Here is an 18,256-nt window from a genome sequence, read left to right as displayed (position 1 = left end):
TACCGGCTAGTTAGAACTGATTAGCTGCGTTCTGTTGTACTACGCCGTTGAAAGAAAGAAAGAAAAAAGAAACTAAGAAAGACGGAAAGGAAGAAAGGAAAAAAGTCGAAAGAGAGAGAGAAAGAAACAAAGAAAGGAAGGAAGAAAGAAAAATGAAAGAAATAAAGAGAGAAAGAAAGGAAGACAGAAGTGCTGTAGTGGAGGGCTCCGGAATATTTTTAACCACCTGAGGATCTTTAACGTGTACTAAAATCGCCCAGCACACGGGCGCCTTTTGCGTTTTGCCTCCATCGAAACGCAACGGCCGCTGTCGAGTTCGGACCCGGGCACTCCGGCTGAGTAGCCGAGATCCTTAACCATTGAGCTACCGGGGCGGGTTATCCTTTGCGTTTCGCCGGTATCGAAAAGCGACCGCCACGCCCTGGTGCAAACCCGGGTACTCCGGCTGAGTAGCCAAACCGCACTTTACCGATTTAGCGCGTAGGTTTAGGTTTATTGGGGTTCAAAGTTCCAAAGCGACTCAGGCTATGAAGAACGCCGTAGGGAAGGGCTCCGGAAATTTGGACCACCGCGGGCTCTTTACCGTGCACTGACATCACACAGTACACGGGCCTCTAGAATTTCAGCCCCATCAAAATTCGACCGCCGCGGCCGGGATCGGCATGCGTAAATACGTCCATGAACCCTCTGGTACACGACGAGTTCTCAGTCATTCCACGTCATATCGCCGTGTCCCTTGCCGTACCACTTACACCATGGCTTGACTTGACTTGACATTCGACCTTGAACGTTCAGATGACCATGCCCTGCTCGTTAACCTTTACTAAGCCTTGAAAGGACCTTGATCTGACGCTTAAGGTGGCATGGCTCGGCAAGTTTCGACGTGTCCTTACGCAGCCTTCACTTCACCTTCATCGTAAACACCAGCCGCCTTGCACATATGTTACAAGTAATGTGGCACCTCCTATACAAATAACGATACGGTTGCAACACAGACAGTGTTTCGCCGACGTGCTTATGCATGCTATATTAATATAGAGAACTTAGTATCTGACCTTGAAATGCGTTATCTTTATCGACAATTTTGCCGCGTAAGCCAGATACAGCCAGAAGACGTCATAAAAAGTCTAAGACAGCAACAAACTTGTTTTGTTAAAGAGGTTGGGGTTCTGTCCAGAACAAATAACTGAAACGTTGCTGACGCGAGCTGTACGTAAAACGTGTTAAATGCTAATAAGTCATCATTCCTCCTGACAACGTACGCCTGTTAGGACACATCTGTCATTGCTGCGTTCGTCAAGAACGCCTGCTCGCTCGCATCCACCTCAGCGGCGTTTGAACCGTACGCAGGCTCGGATTGATTTCGCAAGCGCGAAGTGTAAACTGTGTCCTTCCGAATTCACTAAAAACATAACCATGCTCAACAACAGCCTGAACTACAGCGAGCTCGAGTGCTGCTGTGCGATATTCCGCGCTCAGGAATGCCAAACTGTCTAGAATTTTTTTAAGAGGTGGTGGTGGTGAACAACTTTATAAAGTAGAGCAAGCAATAATTGTTACATCCTAGTGATGGGATTGCTCTTGGATGCGTGTCGTGGCCGGAAGGTGATGCTTCTCAGCGACTTCCAAAGCCCAGTCCACTAGCTGCCGTTGGGCAGCCGGGTCAGAACTGGACCCCGCAGCCTCCCATTGCTCGAGGTCTGTAAGTTGCCAATCGGCTGGTGGAAGGAGCTCAGAGCAAGAATAAAGAATATGTGCAAAATTCGCTTTCGGAGCGCCGCAGAGGGTGCATACAGGCGTGAACAGTCCCGGGTGAACCAGGGCTAAGTGGGCAGGGGAGAGGAAGGTGCGGGATTGTAGCTGTCGCCACGTCACCTGCTGCAATTTAGTGAGAGACTTGTGCGGCGAAGGATACGTTAGCCGTTGCTCACGGTAGTGTAGAGTGATCTCGTGGTACGCGACCATTCGATCTCGAGCGTCTCCCCAGGCGTCGGCGGCTCCTGCTCGGCTGACGAAACCTCGAGCTAAAGAATGAGCCGCCTCGTTACCTGGGTGGCCGGCGTGGGCCGGGACCCAGAGAAGCTGAATGGGTCCGGTAGGGGCGGGAGACCGGCTTAGAAGCAGGAAAGCGGGTTCTGAGATGCGGCCTTTCGCAATGTTACGGACCGCGGTCTTTGAGTCGCTGAAAATGTGGTTCCCCGATGTAGTAGCGATGGCTAAGGCTACGGCTGCCTCCTCCGCTTCCGCAGGAGTGGAGGCAATGAGAGTGCCTGCCGTAATAGGGGTGTACGAAGTGGACACTACCGCCAGGGCAAAGGCGGAAGAGGAGGTGTAAGAGGCTGCGTCGAAGTAGACGCTCTCCAGCTGTGCGCCATAGTGGTTGTGTAGGGCTGCAGCCCGAGCAGCACGACGAGCCGCGTGATGCTCGGGATGCATGTTCTTGGGGAGGGGGTGAATGGTGATGAGGGCCCGTGTGCGGTGTGGGAGGGAGAAGGTGTGCGTATAATAGCCAGGGGGTGTAGGCCAATGGCGTCTAGAAAGTGACGGCCGGCTAGGGTGGAGGAGAGCCGATCAAGTTGGGCAGATCGATTGGCCTCGGTGAGCTCGGCGAGGGTGTTGTGTACGCCCATCTTAAGATGGCGTTCATCCGACGTGTGCTGGGGGAGGTTGAGGGCCATCTTCTACGCCTGACGGATGAGGCAGTTGACTTTGTTCTCCTCTACTCGGGAGAGGAGGAGATAGGGCAGGGAGTATACTACCCGGCTAAGGACGAAAGCATGGATCAGGCGGCGGAGGTCGTGTTCCCGCATGCCTCGGCGTTTGTTAACGATTTGTCTGATGAGGCGAACGGTTTGTTGAACGGTAGCAGTGAGCTTGGTGATTGTGGCAGTGTTCTTGCCATTGTTCTGGAGAACCATTCCCAGGATGCGAACTTTTTCTACCTCTGGTATGCGGGTGGCATCAATGGTGACATCGATGCCAGGTGGGGGAGTTTTGTCCAGTTTTGCCTGAGGGGGCGAAGGACCAGAAGTTCCGAATTTGTAGGAGAGCGCGCAAGGCCCACCTGATGGGCATAGGAGGTCACCACATCTGCCCCCGCTTGTAGTGTCTCTTCAATGGTGCCGACATTACCCGTGGAGGTCCACAGGGTGATATCGTCGGCATATAAAGAGTGCGAGAGGGCGGGAATGGCTGAAAGAGCCTTTGCCATGGGGATGAGAGTTATATTAAATAGAAGTGGGGAGAATACCGATCCCTGAGGGGTACCTCGGCTACCGAGGGTGAAAATAGGAAAGAAGAGTGAGTCAAAAGTGATTTCAACTGTGCGGTGGCGGAGGAAGGCTGAGATGTACTGATGGGTACGAGTGCCGACGTGTAGGGACGACAGGGCGTCCAAGATTGCCGAATGATGTACATTGTCGAATGCCTGTTTTAGATCCAGGGCCAGGACCGCGCGCGGGCGCCTCGTGTTTCGGGGGTGGAGGACGTCTTCTGAGAGCTGAAGCATGATATCTTGGGTGGAGAGGTGGGGACGGAAACCAACCATCGTTGGGGGGAAGAGGAGGTTGTCGTCCATGTGTTGCTGGGGGCGACCAAGGACGATGTGCTCAAAGAGCTTGCCGATGCAAGACGTAAGAGAAATGGGACGGAGATTCCTTATCTGAAGAGGTTTTCCTGGCTTGGAGATGGAGGTTATGCGGGCATGAATCCACTGCGAAGGGAGGGTTCCCGTTCGCCTGCAGTGATTGAACAAGTCTGCAACAGTCTCCACGGACTGGCCGTCGAGATTGCGGAGCGCCTTGTTGGTGACTGTCAGCGCCGGGGGCGGACGTGGTCCGAAGTTTGTGCATGGCAGCCCGAACCTCCACCGGAGAGATGTCCGCGTCGTGTTCCGGGTCGGGGTCTCCCGAGTACGGGGGGAGGGGGATGGGAGGGGTGTGGTGAGATTGATCTTTGAGGGCTTGGAGGAGTGCATCGTCTGAGAGGGGGAGCTGGTGCAAGATGCGTGTGACATGCTTGCGTTGGGTGACCTTCGTGTGACCCGCGTCCAGGAGATATCTGAGGAGGAACCAGGTGTCTTTGAGGCCTAAATTGCCTCTCATGCGATCGCAGACCTGTCTCCATTGTTGATGGGCCAGGTCACACGCATGTGTTTCAATCTCGCGTACGAGATGAGCGATACGGCGTTTGAGGGGCCGATTGTGCTTTTGATTGAGCCAGCGCCTTTGCAGGCTGGCATGTGCTTCCCACATGTGGAGGAGCCGGCTCTCAGCACCCAACGTGTCCTCAGGTTCGGGAATGGTGGAGGTAGCGCGGGCGACATCGCGGTTGAGACTGGCGGTCCATTCAGAGAGGTCCGTGATAGTGTTCAGGGTTAGGCACCGAAGTTGGCGGAATTTGTCCCAATCCACCACCTGAGTTTCGTGTCGTTTTGGCGAGGTAATGGAAGAGATATTGACCTCTGTGTAAATGATATAATGATCGCTGCCAAAGGAATGTGTCGTGTTGATCCATCGGCTGTCGCGAATGTGTTTGCTAATTGTGACGTCTGGGCTGGTGTTGTGCTGAACACTGGAACCAATACGGGTGGGGATCGTGGTGTCATTCAAAAGAAAGAGGCCTTCGTCCTGAATGAATGACCACAGTGAGGTGCCTTTGCAACAGTTCTTGCGGTACCCCTAACTGATGTGATTGGCGTTAAAGCCGCCCACTACCAACAGGGAGTTGTTCGACCTGATCGAGAGCGTCTTGCGGAAAGCCTCGAGAAGAGGGGCAGGAGGACCTTTTGGGGGCTATAGAGATTGAGGATGAAGAGGCTAAGTGACTTGCGTGTGGGAGGGAGAAGCTCCAGCAGGAGACCGTCTATGTCGTCTACCTCTAATGGGTGCTCTATCGCAGTGAGATTGCGATGTACGAGCGTGGCGACCCTGGTCTTTGGCTGGGTAGAAGGTTCGTATGCGGTGTAGTTTCGGAGCTTGACTGACGTCAGAGTTTCCTGAAGCGCAATGACCGCGGGGGCGTCGCGGCTAGAGAGGGTTTGTAAGTAAAGCTGCAGGTTATATCGCTTTGAGCGAGAACCCCTGCAGTTCCACTGCCACACCTTAATGCGTTGGGGTGTCACAGCCATGTTGGGCAATGACGGAGAGAGCGGAAGATGCAGGGGGTGGCGTATGACCTCTGGGGAAAGGCTCGTGAATCTTAGTTTGAAGTTGCGCGACATTGGCCTCCACATTGCTCTGGCGGGTCTCGAGCGCCGCCACGCGGTCATAAATGTTCTTCATCCACGTTTCAGTTTCGGAGCGGAACGTGCTTAGCGTCGCCATCATGCGCTTCTCAAAATCTTGCACGAAAGACGTCGCCTGGTGTACAAGGTTGTCAGTGACTGGTTGGGAGGGAGAATTGGCGTCATCGGTGGACCTGCGTTTAGCGGGGAGCCCACGTGCCTGTCACTTGGCGCGCGAGGAGGAGGCGGAGAGGGAAGAGACGGAGGAGGAACTGGGCATGTTTGGATGTGTCGGGGCTTGCACCACTGGGGGCAATGTCGGTGGGAAGTGTTCACGCCTTAAGAGGTTTTGCAGTTGCTCTTTTAGAGCAGCAATTTCGCGACTCTGGGAGGACAATTGTGCTTTTAGCTCCGCGTTTTCCTTCTCGAGTGGGGAAGACTACGGCCCCCCGCTCACCTGTTTCGAAAAGTCCTGGACCCTTTGGCCTGGAAGTGGTGGAAAGGACACGGAACGGCTGCGACTGCGACCAGTTCTTGGGCGGAAGGTGGAGCGTTGGCGGCTTCGCGACGCCCTGGGACTCTTGGGTGGCGCAGATGTTGGTGGACTCGTCGGGGGCGTTGTCCGTAGAGGGAGACCGGCGTGGTGTTGCCGGAGCGTTCGAAGCGTACTTCGCACTTGCGCGTCCCTGTGAAGTGCGTTCCATTACACAGGATACATTTGGGAGTGCAATCCGGAGTTTCTTTGATGGAATGAGACGCACCGCAGCGAGGACAAAGGCCGGTGCACTCTTTCGGAAACACATCAGCACGATGGCCTGGCTTGCGGCAGTTGAAGCATGCTTCAACTTTCGCCTTGAAGGGATGACGCGTGTAGAGGGTGCCGTAGAAGACGAGCTGTCTTGGAACTTCCGTGGTATCAATAAAGGTGACCAAGATGGACTTGGTGCGGCCTAGTTGGCGGGCGTCGGCGATCGTGAAGTGGCGGCTGGGGTTCAGCGCCACGATGTCGGAGAAAATACCTTCTTAAGTCTAGTTATATACCGCATTGTAGAGTATCCCTTTGACGGCGTTGTCGGGGGCCGCGACGTATGTCTTCATCAGATACTGTTGATCGTGGAGCCTGAGTTCTTGAAGCTGGACATATCATTTCATTCGGGCTTCCGAAGGCGTACTCACGGTGGACGAGTTATTTTAAGGGTTGATTCGGAGCTTGTCCTCGCTCCGCGCTTGCGCGTAGTCGATCTCTGCACCAGTGCAGAGAAGCTGGAGAAGAGCTCTGCCATTCACGGGCCGCAGGTCGAGACCACCGCCCGGGCGGAACACAATCTTGTGGTCTGAAGCTGGTAGACGAGGAAGTGGAGCGTATTTCTTGATTTTCCGTAGAGTAGACTTGCCTTGCGGCGGTTGAGCGGGCTTGCCTGGACCTGCCCGGGAACTGGACGCTGCTGACGCGTCATTGGACGATGACTGTTTCGTGGTGGGGTAGAGCTTATTGTGGGCCCGGACGGCGCGGGACCACTGTGGATCATTAACGATTTCTTCTGGGGAAATCATTTCGCCATCGACGCGGTACTCCATCTGTGACGATGTAGACCCGGAGACCAACAGGACTATGAGCAGCTTGCGGCGTTAGGCCTAAACAGTGTCGGCGTTCCACGCCTGGTGCTACAGGAAAATCTTTCAAAATCGGTTCCAATGGGCCAAAAGGACCGAAAAAATGGTGCGTAGAGGTGCAGAACACCTTCACTGACTGTGTCCGATGGAAAGCAGGTCACTTCAGGTCGATATTCCGCCACCACGAGCAAACGTTGACGGAGCCCATGTAATGCACGTCCTCATCATCTCGCTGCCTGTTGACCATCCTTTTTTTAAGAGCGTTAGCTCTTACTAATCATGTTCCGAGATTTCGTGGGCTCTGCTATCACCTTGAGATTAAAGCGCCATCTGGCAGGAACTAGAAAACAACATATTTCGCATGGAAACTATCTACAATGCCATTGTAGAAATAACCACCTGCCGAGTGCCCATGACGACGTCTCCGTGCAATATGGTAGATAGGGTTGGAGCTGTATGCGAATGACGTCAGGGGACGAGATGCCGGCATAATTTCGTGACTTTGAATCCACTATGGCGGCCACTAAATTGGTTTTGCCCTCCCACCCTTTTCCCCCCTCACTCGCATATAATACCCTTGAACAGGAGGATAACTGTCCCGTTACGAGACCGCTGTATGTGTATATCTGTCTGTTACTGCAAGGAAAAAACTGTGTATACATTCGTTCCGCTATATATATACTCCGACAACAAGGGGTAACCATCCGGGTCAGTTGTGTACAGAATTTGGTAGGCAAATAAAACCTTGTGGGTTGTGGTATGCAAATAAAACCACAATTAAACTATAGGTAAACATTGTATGCATGCAATTACAAATTGAAGCGTTACCATATCGCACCACAAGCCGAAAACTAGGCACACCTTGACTACCCAAACGATGTAAATTCCGTTTGGGACGTATATTGAGGGGGTGTAACTGGTCAACGGGCGCGTTATTCTTCGCTTTCTTCGTCTAGTAAACCAAACAGCTAACACTCGTTACTTCAACGTCTTCCAAACGGTGGCAGCCTTTTTTTCAGTACCTTAAACACCATACTACGTCAACGCTCGCACAAATATTCGATGGATCATTCTATGCTTTGCCTTTGTGACGTTAGTCTCGAAAACAAAGCATCGCCCTTATAAACCCTGCCAGTCACCTTTTCCTGTGCAAAAATTCAAAAATAATGGTGCGAAAAACTCAGACAAAAAGATACAATAATCTTTATTGTCCAACGGATAAGGTGATCTACCCACCCCCCAACAGTCAGGTCAGGGAACGGGTGCCGCTGCCTCAGATGCAGGCTTGTAGGTCTTGGGTCCCAGCGTCCTCTTCAGCTATTTGGACGAGCTAACTTATTGCTAATTTTACTGACCTTGTCTGAGCTTTGACGTAGCTCTCTAAATGCACATTTTAGAAGACTGCGAACGTCACAAAACACCGCCAGTGAAACCGCACGGTTTTCGCTGCCAACTTAACTACCGGAGTGATGTAACAACTATGTCGGGATGTAGTTACAAAGGCTCCTTCTAAACATCGACATCCGACAAGCAGATAATAGAAAGAAATGAATTCTCCAGCCGCTGCGCTGAAACTATAGCCTGCTCCTATTAGATCTGTTTAAATAATGTAGTTCGGCGCAAAAAACTCCATTGTTCCCTCCAGAGCACGCGCATTGAATATCAGAGACAAATGAAGGCAATAGATTACCTTCGTTTTCCTACCCGTTTATTATTCATCTGTTACAAGCCGCACGAATATTGCTGCTTTCGACACAGAAAGTAAAAGAACGAAGAAACTGCATAAGAAGAAATATTGTGGACTTAAGGCCAAGCATGTGCCACCATCAAAATCAGCACCCAGAGCGCTCAGCTACTTTGCGCTGTATTTCCCAAATACATGGCAGTACAAAAACACGCCTTTAAAAGTGGTCCATGAAAGCAACACAGCCTTTATGCTACACCGTCGATGGTTGCAGGAGAAAGGAACATACATAGACAGTCCCGGTCAACACCTACAGAGTGCAAAACTCGCCGTGTAGCTTAGTTGGAAACGTAGGAAAATCAGCAGAGGACCAAACCCCGGCTCTTCGAACTACGATGACGGGACAGGATTGCAAGCCCAGCGGTCGTTTCTGGGTATCGAAGCCAACTCGTCATCGCGGTACGTAAAGAGGCACTTCTATGACTTCATGTTAGAGAGTACAAGGTCCTTTGTATGTACTATAAGGTCGTCTTTGACAATCCACTGAGAGCAAAGCGTCACTACCTGCCGAATAATGTAGTGCAGGTCATTCGTACCAACTCCCGTTATGCGCTACCGAATCGGCCATGAAATAAAACCTAGTCTGGCACGAGATATATAGGATGAACTTGTCCATAGTAAGATCTTTTATCCGTTCTGCCTCAACCCAGGCGCACACTGTCAACCCGGCGCCGCCATGCATGACATGGTAAGTGAAGTTATCAAGATACTGAATTTTTTAGGCAATATTCGTAGGTTATGAATAGAGAGTTTCATTCCCTTAACGTCAGACTACTCTTAAACCACCGGGACCCCGTATTGGTCATGCTCTAATGAATATCTATGCCGATATGTGGGCGCGCCGTACCCGCCGCGGTGGCTCAGTGGTTAAGGCGCTCGTCTACTTAGCCGCAGTACCCGGGTCTGAGCCCTATTGCAGCGGCCACCTTTCGATGGAGGCGAAACGCCAAAAGGCGGCCGTGCGCTGTTCGAATTCAGTGTACGTTAAAGATCCCCAGGTGGTCGAAATTATTTGGTAGACTTCCACCACGGCACCTCTTTCACTCACTTTTAAATCTTGCCTTACGGCATGGTTCTGGTATCGACTGAGATATGTGAGACAGTTACTGCGTCATTTCCTTTCTTCTGAACCAATTTAACTTTTTCCTCCCAGTGACCACATGCGCTTCTGCTATTGTATCTAAACTCGGTTTTGCTCTGTACTGAACTTTAACGTGCGCTGTCATCGCACAGCACACAAGCGCCTTAGCGTATGTAGGAAAAACGCTAAGGCGCCCGTGTGCTGTGCGATGTCAGTGCACGTTAAAGATCCCCAGGTGGTCGAAATTATTCCGGAGCCCTCCACTACGGCACCTCTCTCTTCCTTTCTTCTTTCACTCTCTCCTTTACCCTTCCCTTACGGCGCGGTTCAGGTGTCCAACGATATATGAGACAGATACTGCGCCATTTCCTTTCCCCCAAAACCAATTATTATTATTATTATTATTATTATTATTATTATTATTAATATTATTATTATACTGAACTCGTCTTTGAGAAGTACCATGCGGAAAAAGTCTTCTACTTTGCACTCACTCCTTCAATTCTGTACAGTTTCCGTAAAATGTAGCACTGTCACCCACCTCCAGTCGAACGAACGCTTTTATGAATGGTGTCTGGAAAAAAAAAAAAAAACTCACCAACCGGTTACGACAATGTAACGCCACATTAAGCGATAGCCGTTAGGGTATTTAGTTTTGGGCACAATTCGAGGTAGAAAAGATGCAGTGATTTCATATCGCACTGGTGTACTGGTCAAGTGACGCACCCCTGCACAGGCAGGCGGCTGTTCAAGGAGAGCCACCCGTAGGTTTATGCGACCGATGTTGACCGTGATATATGGTGACGGCGTTAATGATCAGTGGGTGCGTTGCGGTGGGTGGATCCCATATTTCTTACGTTCTAAGTGGACATTTTTTTTTACCGTACATTCGTGTGGCAGATACTGCGCCATTTCCTTTCCCCAAAAACCAATTATTATACATTCGTGTGGCAGCGAATCCACTATGTTCACCTTTATTCGCCAGAAGCAACGCGGTTTTCTGGCCAATAGGTTGCGTGCACTCTTCGAAACTGAAAGCCCTTGACTGAATTCACCGCACCTTCAGAGAAAATATGGTTTCTTTGTGATGATATCATAGACGCTTTTTCGAACCACTTTACCTGGACACCGGACAATTCCGTGTTCCGTTGCTGATAAGCCATATAAAGCTTTCGCTCTAAAAGGTGGCATTACAGCTGTAGGTAACCGCTGGCCAAGCATGCGTCGATGGGCTATAAGTTCTATTATTGCGTACTTATGCGCCGGCTGAGAGAAGCATTCCAAACGGAAACAGAAGCGCGTTCGGCGCGAGATAATGGCAGCGTCTAAAGGGTTGCTAATCTGCATGGTCATGTATCAACTAGCACAACGATTTTATCAGAGTGAGTGCCTTAGTCGCCGTGCTGGTTACGTGGCGTGCGTCGCCTGCCCAATCAGGTAACACATTGTGGGCTGCTACCACATGCAGGCAGCGCCAGAGAGCAGACAGTCAGCTGATACATTCTTTGAGCACGTGCGCTACGCTACTTTCATCACTGCATGGGCCCAAGAACAACAGTTAACGGTGTACAAGACATTATCAGACGCATATAGACTTCTGGCAACACGGCGTTGTCGCATAGTTGGCCGGATGTTACCTCGGATCCCCATGTTCGTGCGGACGACAACATATCAGACGCGCACTCTGAAAAAGCTGTTGTACACAAAGGACGTGCACTCCTCTACCGTAAGGTATCGGATTAATATGGCCGATCTCAACCTTTCACCAGCTGCCATGGACGCTTCATCCTCCATAAGGTTTATATTCACCTAATGCAGAATTTCGGTAGGAACCATGCCGGCAAAGGGAACAAGACGGCCCTGAGGTAGCCTATAAAGCCCTGCGGTTTGAAAGTTTATCCGGGGGAATCACCTGATAGCTTCGCCCCTATTTCGCAGTCAATGAACATACAATGAGTAGATTGCACTCCGGTTTTTTACGTGTTTTGGCAAAGTACACACTGTGAGGGAAAACAAGCAGGCTAAATTAGAGCGGTGCCCAAATATTCTACAAGCTACTACATTTTTAACAACAACAGCAGGTAAGTTCTACGTTCTAAAGAAGATATGCTGCTTGTAATGCAAACTGCTTGACATTTATTCTGTAAACTGTTTCAATTTAAGAAAGCAATGAATCCAGCCATCACTTACCACATCCATGTTTGCCGGGTAGTCTTTACGGTTTTTTGGTCCAAACATCATATCACTGATATATGTGCCATGATGCAAGTGCTCCCAAAGTCGCAAGTCTGCAAACATGCCGCGAATGTTTACTTAATATTATAGTCTTCTCTACAGCAGAAAACGCATAAAATAGCTGGGGAATTCTAATAAGATTTTAGCATCTGTATAGCTTCGTACATTGTCTAAAATAGGACATGAAGGAAGACATTTTAACTGAAAGGCGCAGGAAACAAAATATAAATGTTCAATATTTTTGTTGCTCTAATTCAGCCTACGAACGCGCAAACTGTTCTCAATGATTGCGCATGTGTTCAATATAGTAAGCACATGAGCTCAAAATGTGTACAGTGCATGCATGTTATCATCCTCACAAAGTCGTTATATGCGTCGTCTCTCGAATTTTCATCAGCCCCATCCGTTGCTTCTGTCCGACCAAACCAGACGCTAATTTGAATGCGTCCTACTCTTAACAAGTTTTGTAGCGAGTACTACACTGGGCTACCCGTCGAGCATTTCGCGGTACATGGGAGAGAGCAGTTGTCCGCATGCGCCGTTGCCATGGGAACCAAAGAGGAGTAAAGTGCGGCATGCGTTTCGCCGCCGTCGCGAGCCCGCTCCACCTTCAAAGCTGAGCGTGACATCACGCGGATGATCAGTTGTGCGCATGTGCCAATACCATGGTAACCAGAGACCACGCAGCTGCGCCGCGTTCTTCGTCGCCGCCACGCCGCACTCCACTGTATCACCGGAACCCCGCTTCGCAGGAGCAGGATTGCGTGTAAAAGGCGGAGATGTAGTGGGCGTCTGTATCACAACGTTCGACATGCATGCAGAGGAGAGTCCAGCCACTGCTAAACGACGAAGACATGAGAAGGTTAACTCTTTCTGCCCTTAGGTTGTCGCCTAGCAGATAGATTGAACCAAATAAGAACGCTGGAGTCTGAGTGTAGTGAAACAAGGTATCACTGCTGTCAGACATCTTCCTTCGATCGCGGTGAACAATGGTGAAGCCTGCTGTGTTCGCTTTCTGGAAAGCTGCATTTTCATCCAAGGAGTCTAAGTGGCACCGGCAACATCTGTCAAGCAGACGATTGATGTGGTTGCCACGTGTATAAAAGCGTGCGGCATGGTTTCACAGTTGTGTGCGACTCTTGGTGATTTCAATGGGAAACCTAGCTGACTCCCTCAGTCTGTGTATGAAAGAAAAGTTTGACTTTAGCTTCTGACTCTGCCGTCCAGCCTAAACAATGGGGAACTACGAACTATAGAGCTTGTATACTAAAGAGGCTCTACCAAATGAAAATACTGTGTCGACATAATTGACACCGCTACATGCTACTACACAGATCATCTTGCTGTCTTCATTTCTGTCAAGCAAAATGAATAAAAGATATGCACACCCAATGTCTCTCCTTGCTAAACATACAGTGACCACAACAAACTAAGCCAGGGCAACGTACTTCTTGCTAAGTATATCCTGGCGTAGCCGAGCTAAGCCACTGGCAGTTTTGTGGTTAGCCTACCGTAGCGCTCTGAAAAGGGCCATGAAAAGTCGCAGTTTTTTTTTCACTTCAACATTGGCTGTCAATTGGAGGAATTAGCCGCCGCGGTGGCTGAGTGGTTACGGCGCTCGGCTGCCGGCCCAAAAGACGCGGGTTCGATCCCGGCCGCAGCGGTCGAATTTCGATGGAGGCGAAATTCTAGAGGCCCGTGTACTGTGCAATGTCACTGCACGTTAAAGAACCCCAGATGGTCGAAATTTCCGGAGCCCTTCACTACGGCGTCTCTCATAGCCTGAGTCGCTTTGGGACGTTAAACCCCCATAAACCAAACCAAACCAATTCCGACGGAAGCGAAATTCTAGAGGCCCGTGTACTGTGCCATGTTACTGCACGTTAAAGAACCCCAGGCGGTCGAAATTTCCGGATCCCTTCACTACGGCGTCTCTCAAAGCCTGAGTCGCTTGGGACGTTAAACTCCTATAAGAAAAACCAAAAAAATTGGAAGAATTGTACCGCGGTTCTTGCTGGAAACCTGGCCGGAGGTGCGCTCAAATAGAGCGTTAAAATCGCTTCGTGTTTTAATCCTAATTGTTTCGCCTGTGTATGAACATCCAAAGGAAATACAATATTATTGGCCAGGCACTGTCATAATAGTGGAAACAAATGGCATCATTATCGGTCCTAAATCAGATTTCGAGGAATCAAAGATTGGGGTTATGCTCTACCAGGATAGCTGTTAGCAGCGCCATGTCATCCCTGGCCGGGCTGAGCCTATGCCCAGCCTGTCTGCCAACAATGGTCGCAATTTCGCGCCAAACCTATGCCCGTGTGAATATAGTCTAAGCACAATGGCCCGACGTTCACGCAAAGACTCCGCACATGCAGCCAGCCATACTATGGGACCGACATTCGAACTGGGTCTATACCCAAATTCAGCTGGTATGTCAATATTAGCCCCACGTTCGCACCAAACTCAGCCGATGTCTAGCGAATTCATCAATATAGGTCATGACGTTGCTGCCAGGGCTGGGCCTTCGTGCTAGATTTACACCCTGCTTCAACAATCATCCATGATTTATTGCCAATCTGATTTACAGGTGGCTTACAAATTGCCAGGCCAGTGGCAAAGTGTAAGCGATAGGGGGTAACACCTAGTTGTATAGCATAGTTCTTGCTCCCTACTCGGCAGTGTGTTTTGTGGACTGGCCAGCAGCATGGCAGACTTGTACTGCTACTTGTCCAGCAGCTGGAGCTTCTACATATAAATTTTACATGTAAACAATCATCATCATTATCAGCTTTACTGTGCCTACTGCAGGGCAAAGGCCTCCTCTATGTCTCTGCACTTAACCCTGTTCTTTGCCAGCTGCGGCCATCGTATCCTCGGAAAGTGGCTAATCTCATACACCGAACTAACTTCTTGCCGCCCCTGCCAATCTTCCTTCCTCCTAGAATCCGCTCTGCCACCCTTAAGGACCACCAGTTATCTTGCCTTAGCATTACATAAGTGGCCCAAGTCCATTCCTTTTTCTTGATTTCGACCAGCATGTCATTAACCAGCCTTTGTTCCCTCACCCACTATGCCCGTTTCCGGTCTCTTAACGATACATCTATCATATTTCTTTATATAGCTCGTTGCGTTGTCCTTAACTTAAGCTGAACACTTTTCGTTAGCTTCCACGTTTCTGTCCCGTATGTGAGTACTGACAAGATACAGCTCAGCGGCCGGATCAGTGGCCACTCCTTGCCCTCAGTAGACGTATTTCCTTACCACTCCAGTACCTCACAACCAGTTGTGAACTGCGGTTCCTTTGCGAGACTGTCCAACATTACTTTGGTTTTTACATGTTAATTCTAACACTACAGTTCTGCTCTCGCTAACTCATTGATCATGCATTGCAGGCCACATCTTAAATTAAGTAACAAGGCAATTTGTTCGGCGCATCGCGAATTACCTAAATAAACTTCATTAATTACTATCCCCAACTGTTCGTAACCCAGGCCTCGGTACACCTACTGAAAACAGGCGTTGTTTAGTATTGGTGAGATCGCGTCTCCCTACCTGACACCCTTACTTATTGTAATTTCATTTCCGACATTATGAACGACTGTGGTAGCTGTGCAGTCGTTATAGATATCTTCCATTGCTTTCATATAAGCCTCTGCTACATCAGGGTTCGCAATACTTGCTTAGCTGGTAAGGTTTCCACTGAGTGAACTGCTTTCTCGCAATCAATGAACGCTATATATAAGGGTTGGTTATAATTCTGCACATTGATCTATCACCTAAATAACAGCATGAATACGGTCTGTTGTAGAGTGCTCTACACGAAAGCCTGCCTTATCATTTGTTTCATTGAAGCCCAAGGCTGTTGAGATCCTATTTCTGTTCACCTTAATACATACCTTGTAGGCAACGGACAGTAAACTGATTGTTCTGTAAGTTTTCAAGTCCTTGGCGTCTCCTTATAATCTTAGCGTTCTCCTAAGCTTGTGCGCTCGGCATCATACGACAATCCGTATACACGGTGGATAATTTTCTTAGCCTAATCTCCCCTCCGCCCTTCAAGAGATTTACTGTTTCTTGATCCTCATCTGCTGCTTTCCCTGTTCTTTGCTACTAAGGCTTTATTTACTTTCATCAACCAGAGGATGCATAAACGATGCGAATATTCTGAAAGTACTGTGCGATGTGAGTGCGGGTTAAAGAACACAAGGCGGTCAGAATTTCTCGAGCCCTTCACTACGACGTCCCTCATAGCCGATTTGCTTTGTGACATTAAACCCCATACAAAACACTTTTGAGGGACCTTAGCACTCCTAGCGAGGAGGAATACCTAATCATGTTTTTTGAGGAAAGGAAAGGTTTTGAGGCAAGGAAAAGACGAAGTTGCTCTCTTATCTCGGCTTCTCGGTGGAAAGCTAAACCGCACATTAAAGCATACAACTTAAGGTTGTGCGTTTCTCAGTGGACGCAAGCCACTAACCACCGTGGGTTCGCGCTTCGTGCCAGCCAAGTGCCCCGATCAGCCGTCACCACAAGCACCCTGGGGCACCGCTGAGGCGCACTCAACTAATGCGACCAGAGCGACCCGCCGCAAGGAGGAGGTCAACGGGCAGCGAGATGATGAGGACGTGCATCGCATAGGCTCCGTCAACATTTGCTCGTGGTGGCGGAATATCGACCTTAAGTCACCTGCTTTCCATCGGACACTGTCAGTGAAGGTGTTGTGCACCTCTACGCACCATTTTTTGGCCCTTTTCGCCCATTAGAACCGATGTTGGAAGATTTTCTTGTCGCGCCAGGCGTTGAACGCCGTCACCGGTTAGGCCTAACGCCGCCGGCTGCTCATAGCCGTGTTCGTCTCCGGGTCTACATCATCACAGATGGTGTACCGCGTTGATGGCGAAGTGATTTTCCCAAAAGAATTCGAAAATGATCCACGGTGATCCCGCGCCGTCCGGGCCCACAAGCTCTACCCCACCACGAAGCCGTCATCGTCCAATGACGCGTCAGCAGCGTCCAGTTCCCGGGCAGGTCCAGGCAAGCCCGCTCAACCGCCGCAAGGCATGTCTACTCCACCTAAAATCAAGAAACACGCTCCACTTCCTCGTCTACCAGCTTCAGACCTCAAGACTGTGTTCCGCCCGGGCGGTGGTCTCGACCTGCGGCCCGTGAACGGGGGAGCTCTTCTCCAGCTTCTCTGCACTGGCGAAGAGATCGACTACGCGCAAGCGCGGAACCAGGACAAGCTCCGAATCAACCCTTACAATAACTCGTTCACCACGAGTACGCCTTCGGAAGCCCGAATGAAATGATATGTCGCACTTGAAGAACTCAGGTTCCACGACCAACAGTATCCGATGAAGACATACGTCGCGCCCCCCGACAACGCCGTCAAAGGGACACTCTACAACGCGGTATATAACCAGACTCAAGAAGATATTTTCTCCGACCTCGTTGCGCTGAACCCCAGCCGCCACTTCACGATCGCCGACACCCGCCAACTAGGCCGCACCAAGTCCATGTTGGACACCTTTATTGACACCACGGAAGTTCCAAGACAGCTCGTCTTCTACGGCACCCTCTACACATGTCATCTCTTAAAGGCGAAAGTTGAAGCATGATTCAACTACCGCAAGCCAGGCCATCGTGCTGATGTGCGTCCGAAAGAGCGCACCGACCTTTGTCCTCGCTGCGGCGCATCTCATCCCATCAAAGAAACGCCGGATTGCACTTCCAAATGTATCCTGTGTAATGGAGCGCACTTCACAGGGGCGCGCAAGTGCAAAGTACGCTTCGAACGCTCCGGCAACACCACGCCGGTCTCCACTCTACAGACAACGCCCCCGGCGAGTCCGCCACCGTCTTCGCCACCCGAGAGTCCCAGGGCGTCGCGAAGCCGCCAACGCTCCACCTCCCGCAGAAGAACTGGTCGCTGTCGCAGCCGTTCCGTGTCCTTCCCACCATTTCCAGGCCAAAGGGTCCAGGACACTTCGAAACAGGTGAGCTGGGGTCCGCAGACTTCTTCGCTCGAGAAGGAAAACTTGGAGCTAAAAGCACAATTGTCCCCCCAGATTGGGGAAATTGCTGCTCTAAGAGAGCAACTGCAAAACCTTTTAAGGCGTGAACACCCCCCACTGACATCCCACAGCGGTGCAAACCCCGACACATCCAAACGTGCCCCGTTCCTCCTCCGTCTCTTCCCTCTCCGCCTCCTCCTTGCGCGCCACGTCACCGGCACGTGGGCTCCCCGCTAAACTCAAGTCCGCCGATGACGCCAATTCTCCCTCCCAACCAGGGATTGCCCGCTAGGGGGCCAACGGCGACGCATGTGCTTCGTTTGGGCTCCGTGTTCGAGCACCTG

The 18,256-nt window shown here is 50.5% G+C and overlaps 1 protein-coding gene across 1 annotated transcript in view; it reads right to left on the bottom strand.

Annotated features, from left to right (window-relative positions):
* Positions 1–18,256, bottom strand: part of LOC144129565 (uncharacterized) — a 649,728-nt gene that overhangs the window by 65,971 nt on the left and 565,501 nt on the right. Inside the window, exons 5-6 of the mRNA XM_077663707.1 lie at positions 11,854–11,951; positions 10,158–10,237 (exon numbers count right to left, since the gene is read on the bottom strand). Coding sequence (XP_077519833.1) covers positions 10,158–10,237; positions 11,854–11,951 — 178 coding nt within the window. The remainder of the gene's footprint in view (positions 1–10,157; positions 10,238–11,853; positions 11,952–18,256) is intronic.

This window comes from Amblyomma americanum, chromosome 4, assembly GCF_052857255.1.
Source record: "Amblyomma americanum isolate KBUSLIRL-KWMA chromosome 4, ASM5285725v1, whole genome shotgun sequence".
In the NCBI taxonomy this organism is placed as follows: domain Eukaryota; kingdom Metazoa; phylum Arthropoda; class Arachnida; order Ixodida; family Ixodidae; genus Amblyomma; species Amblyomma americanum.
The sequence above is the reverse complement of the archived record's forward strand: the minus strand, read 5'-3'. Positions and strand labels throughout refer to the sequence as shown.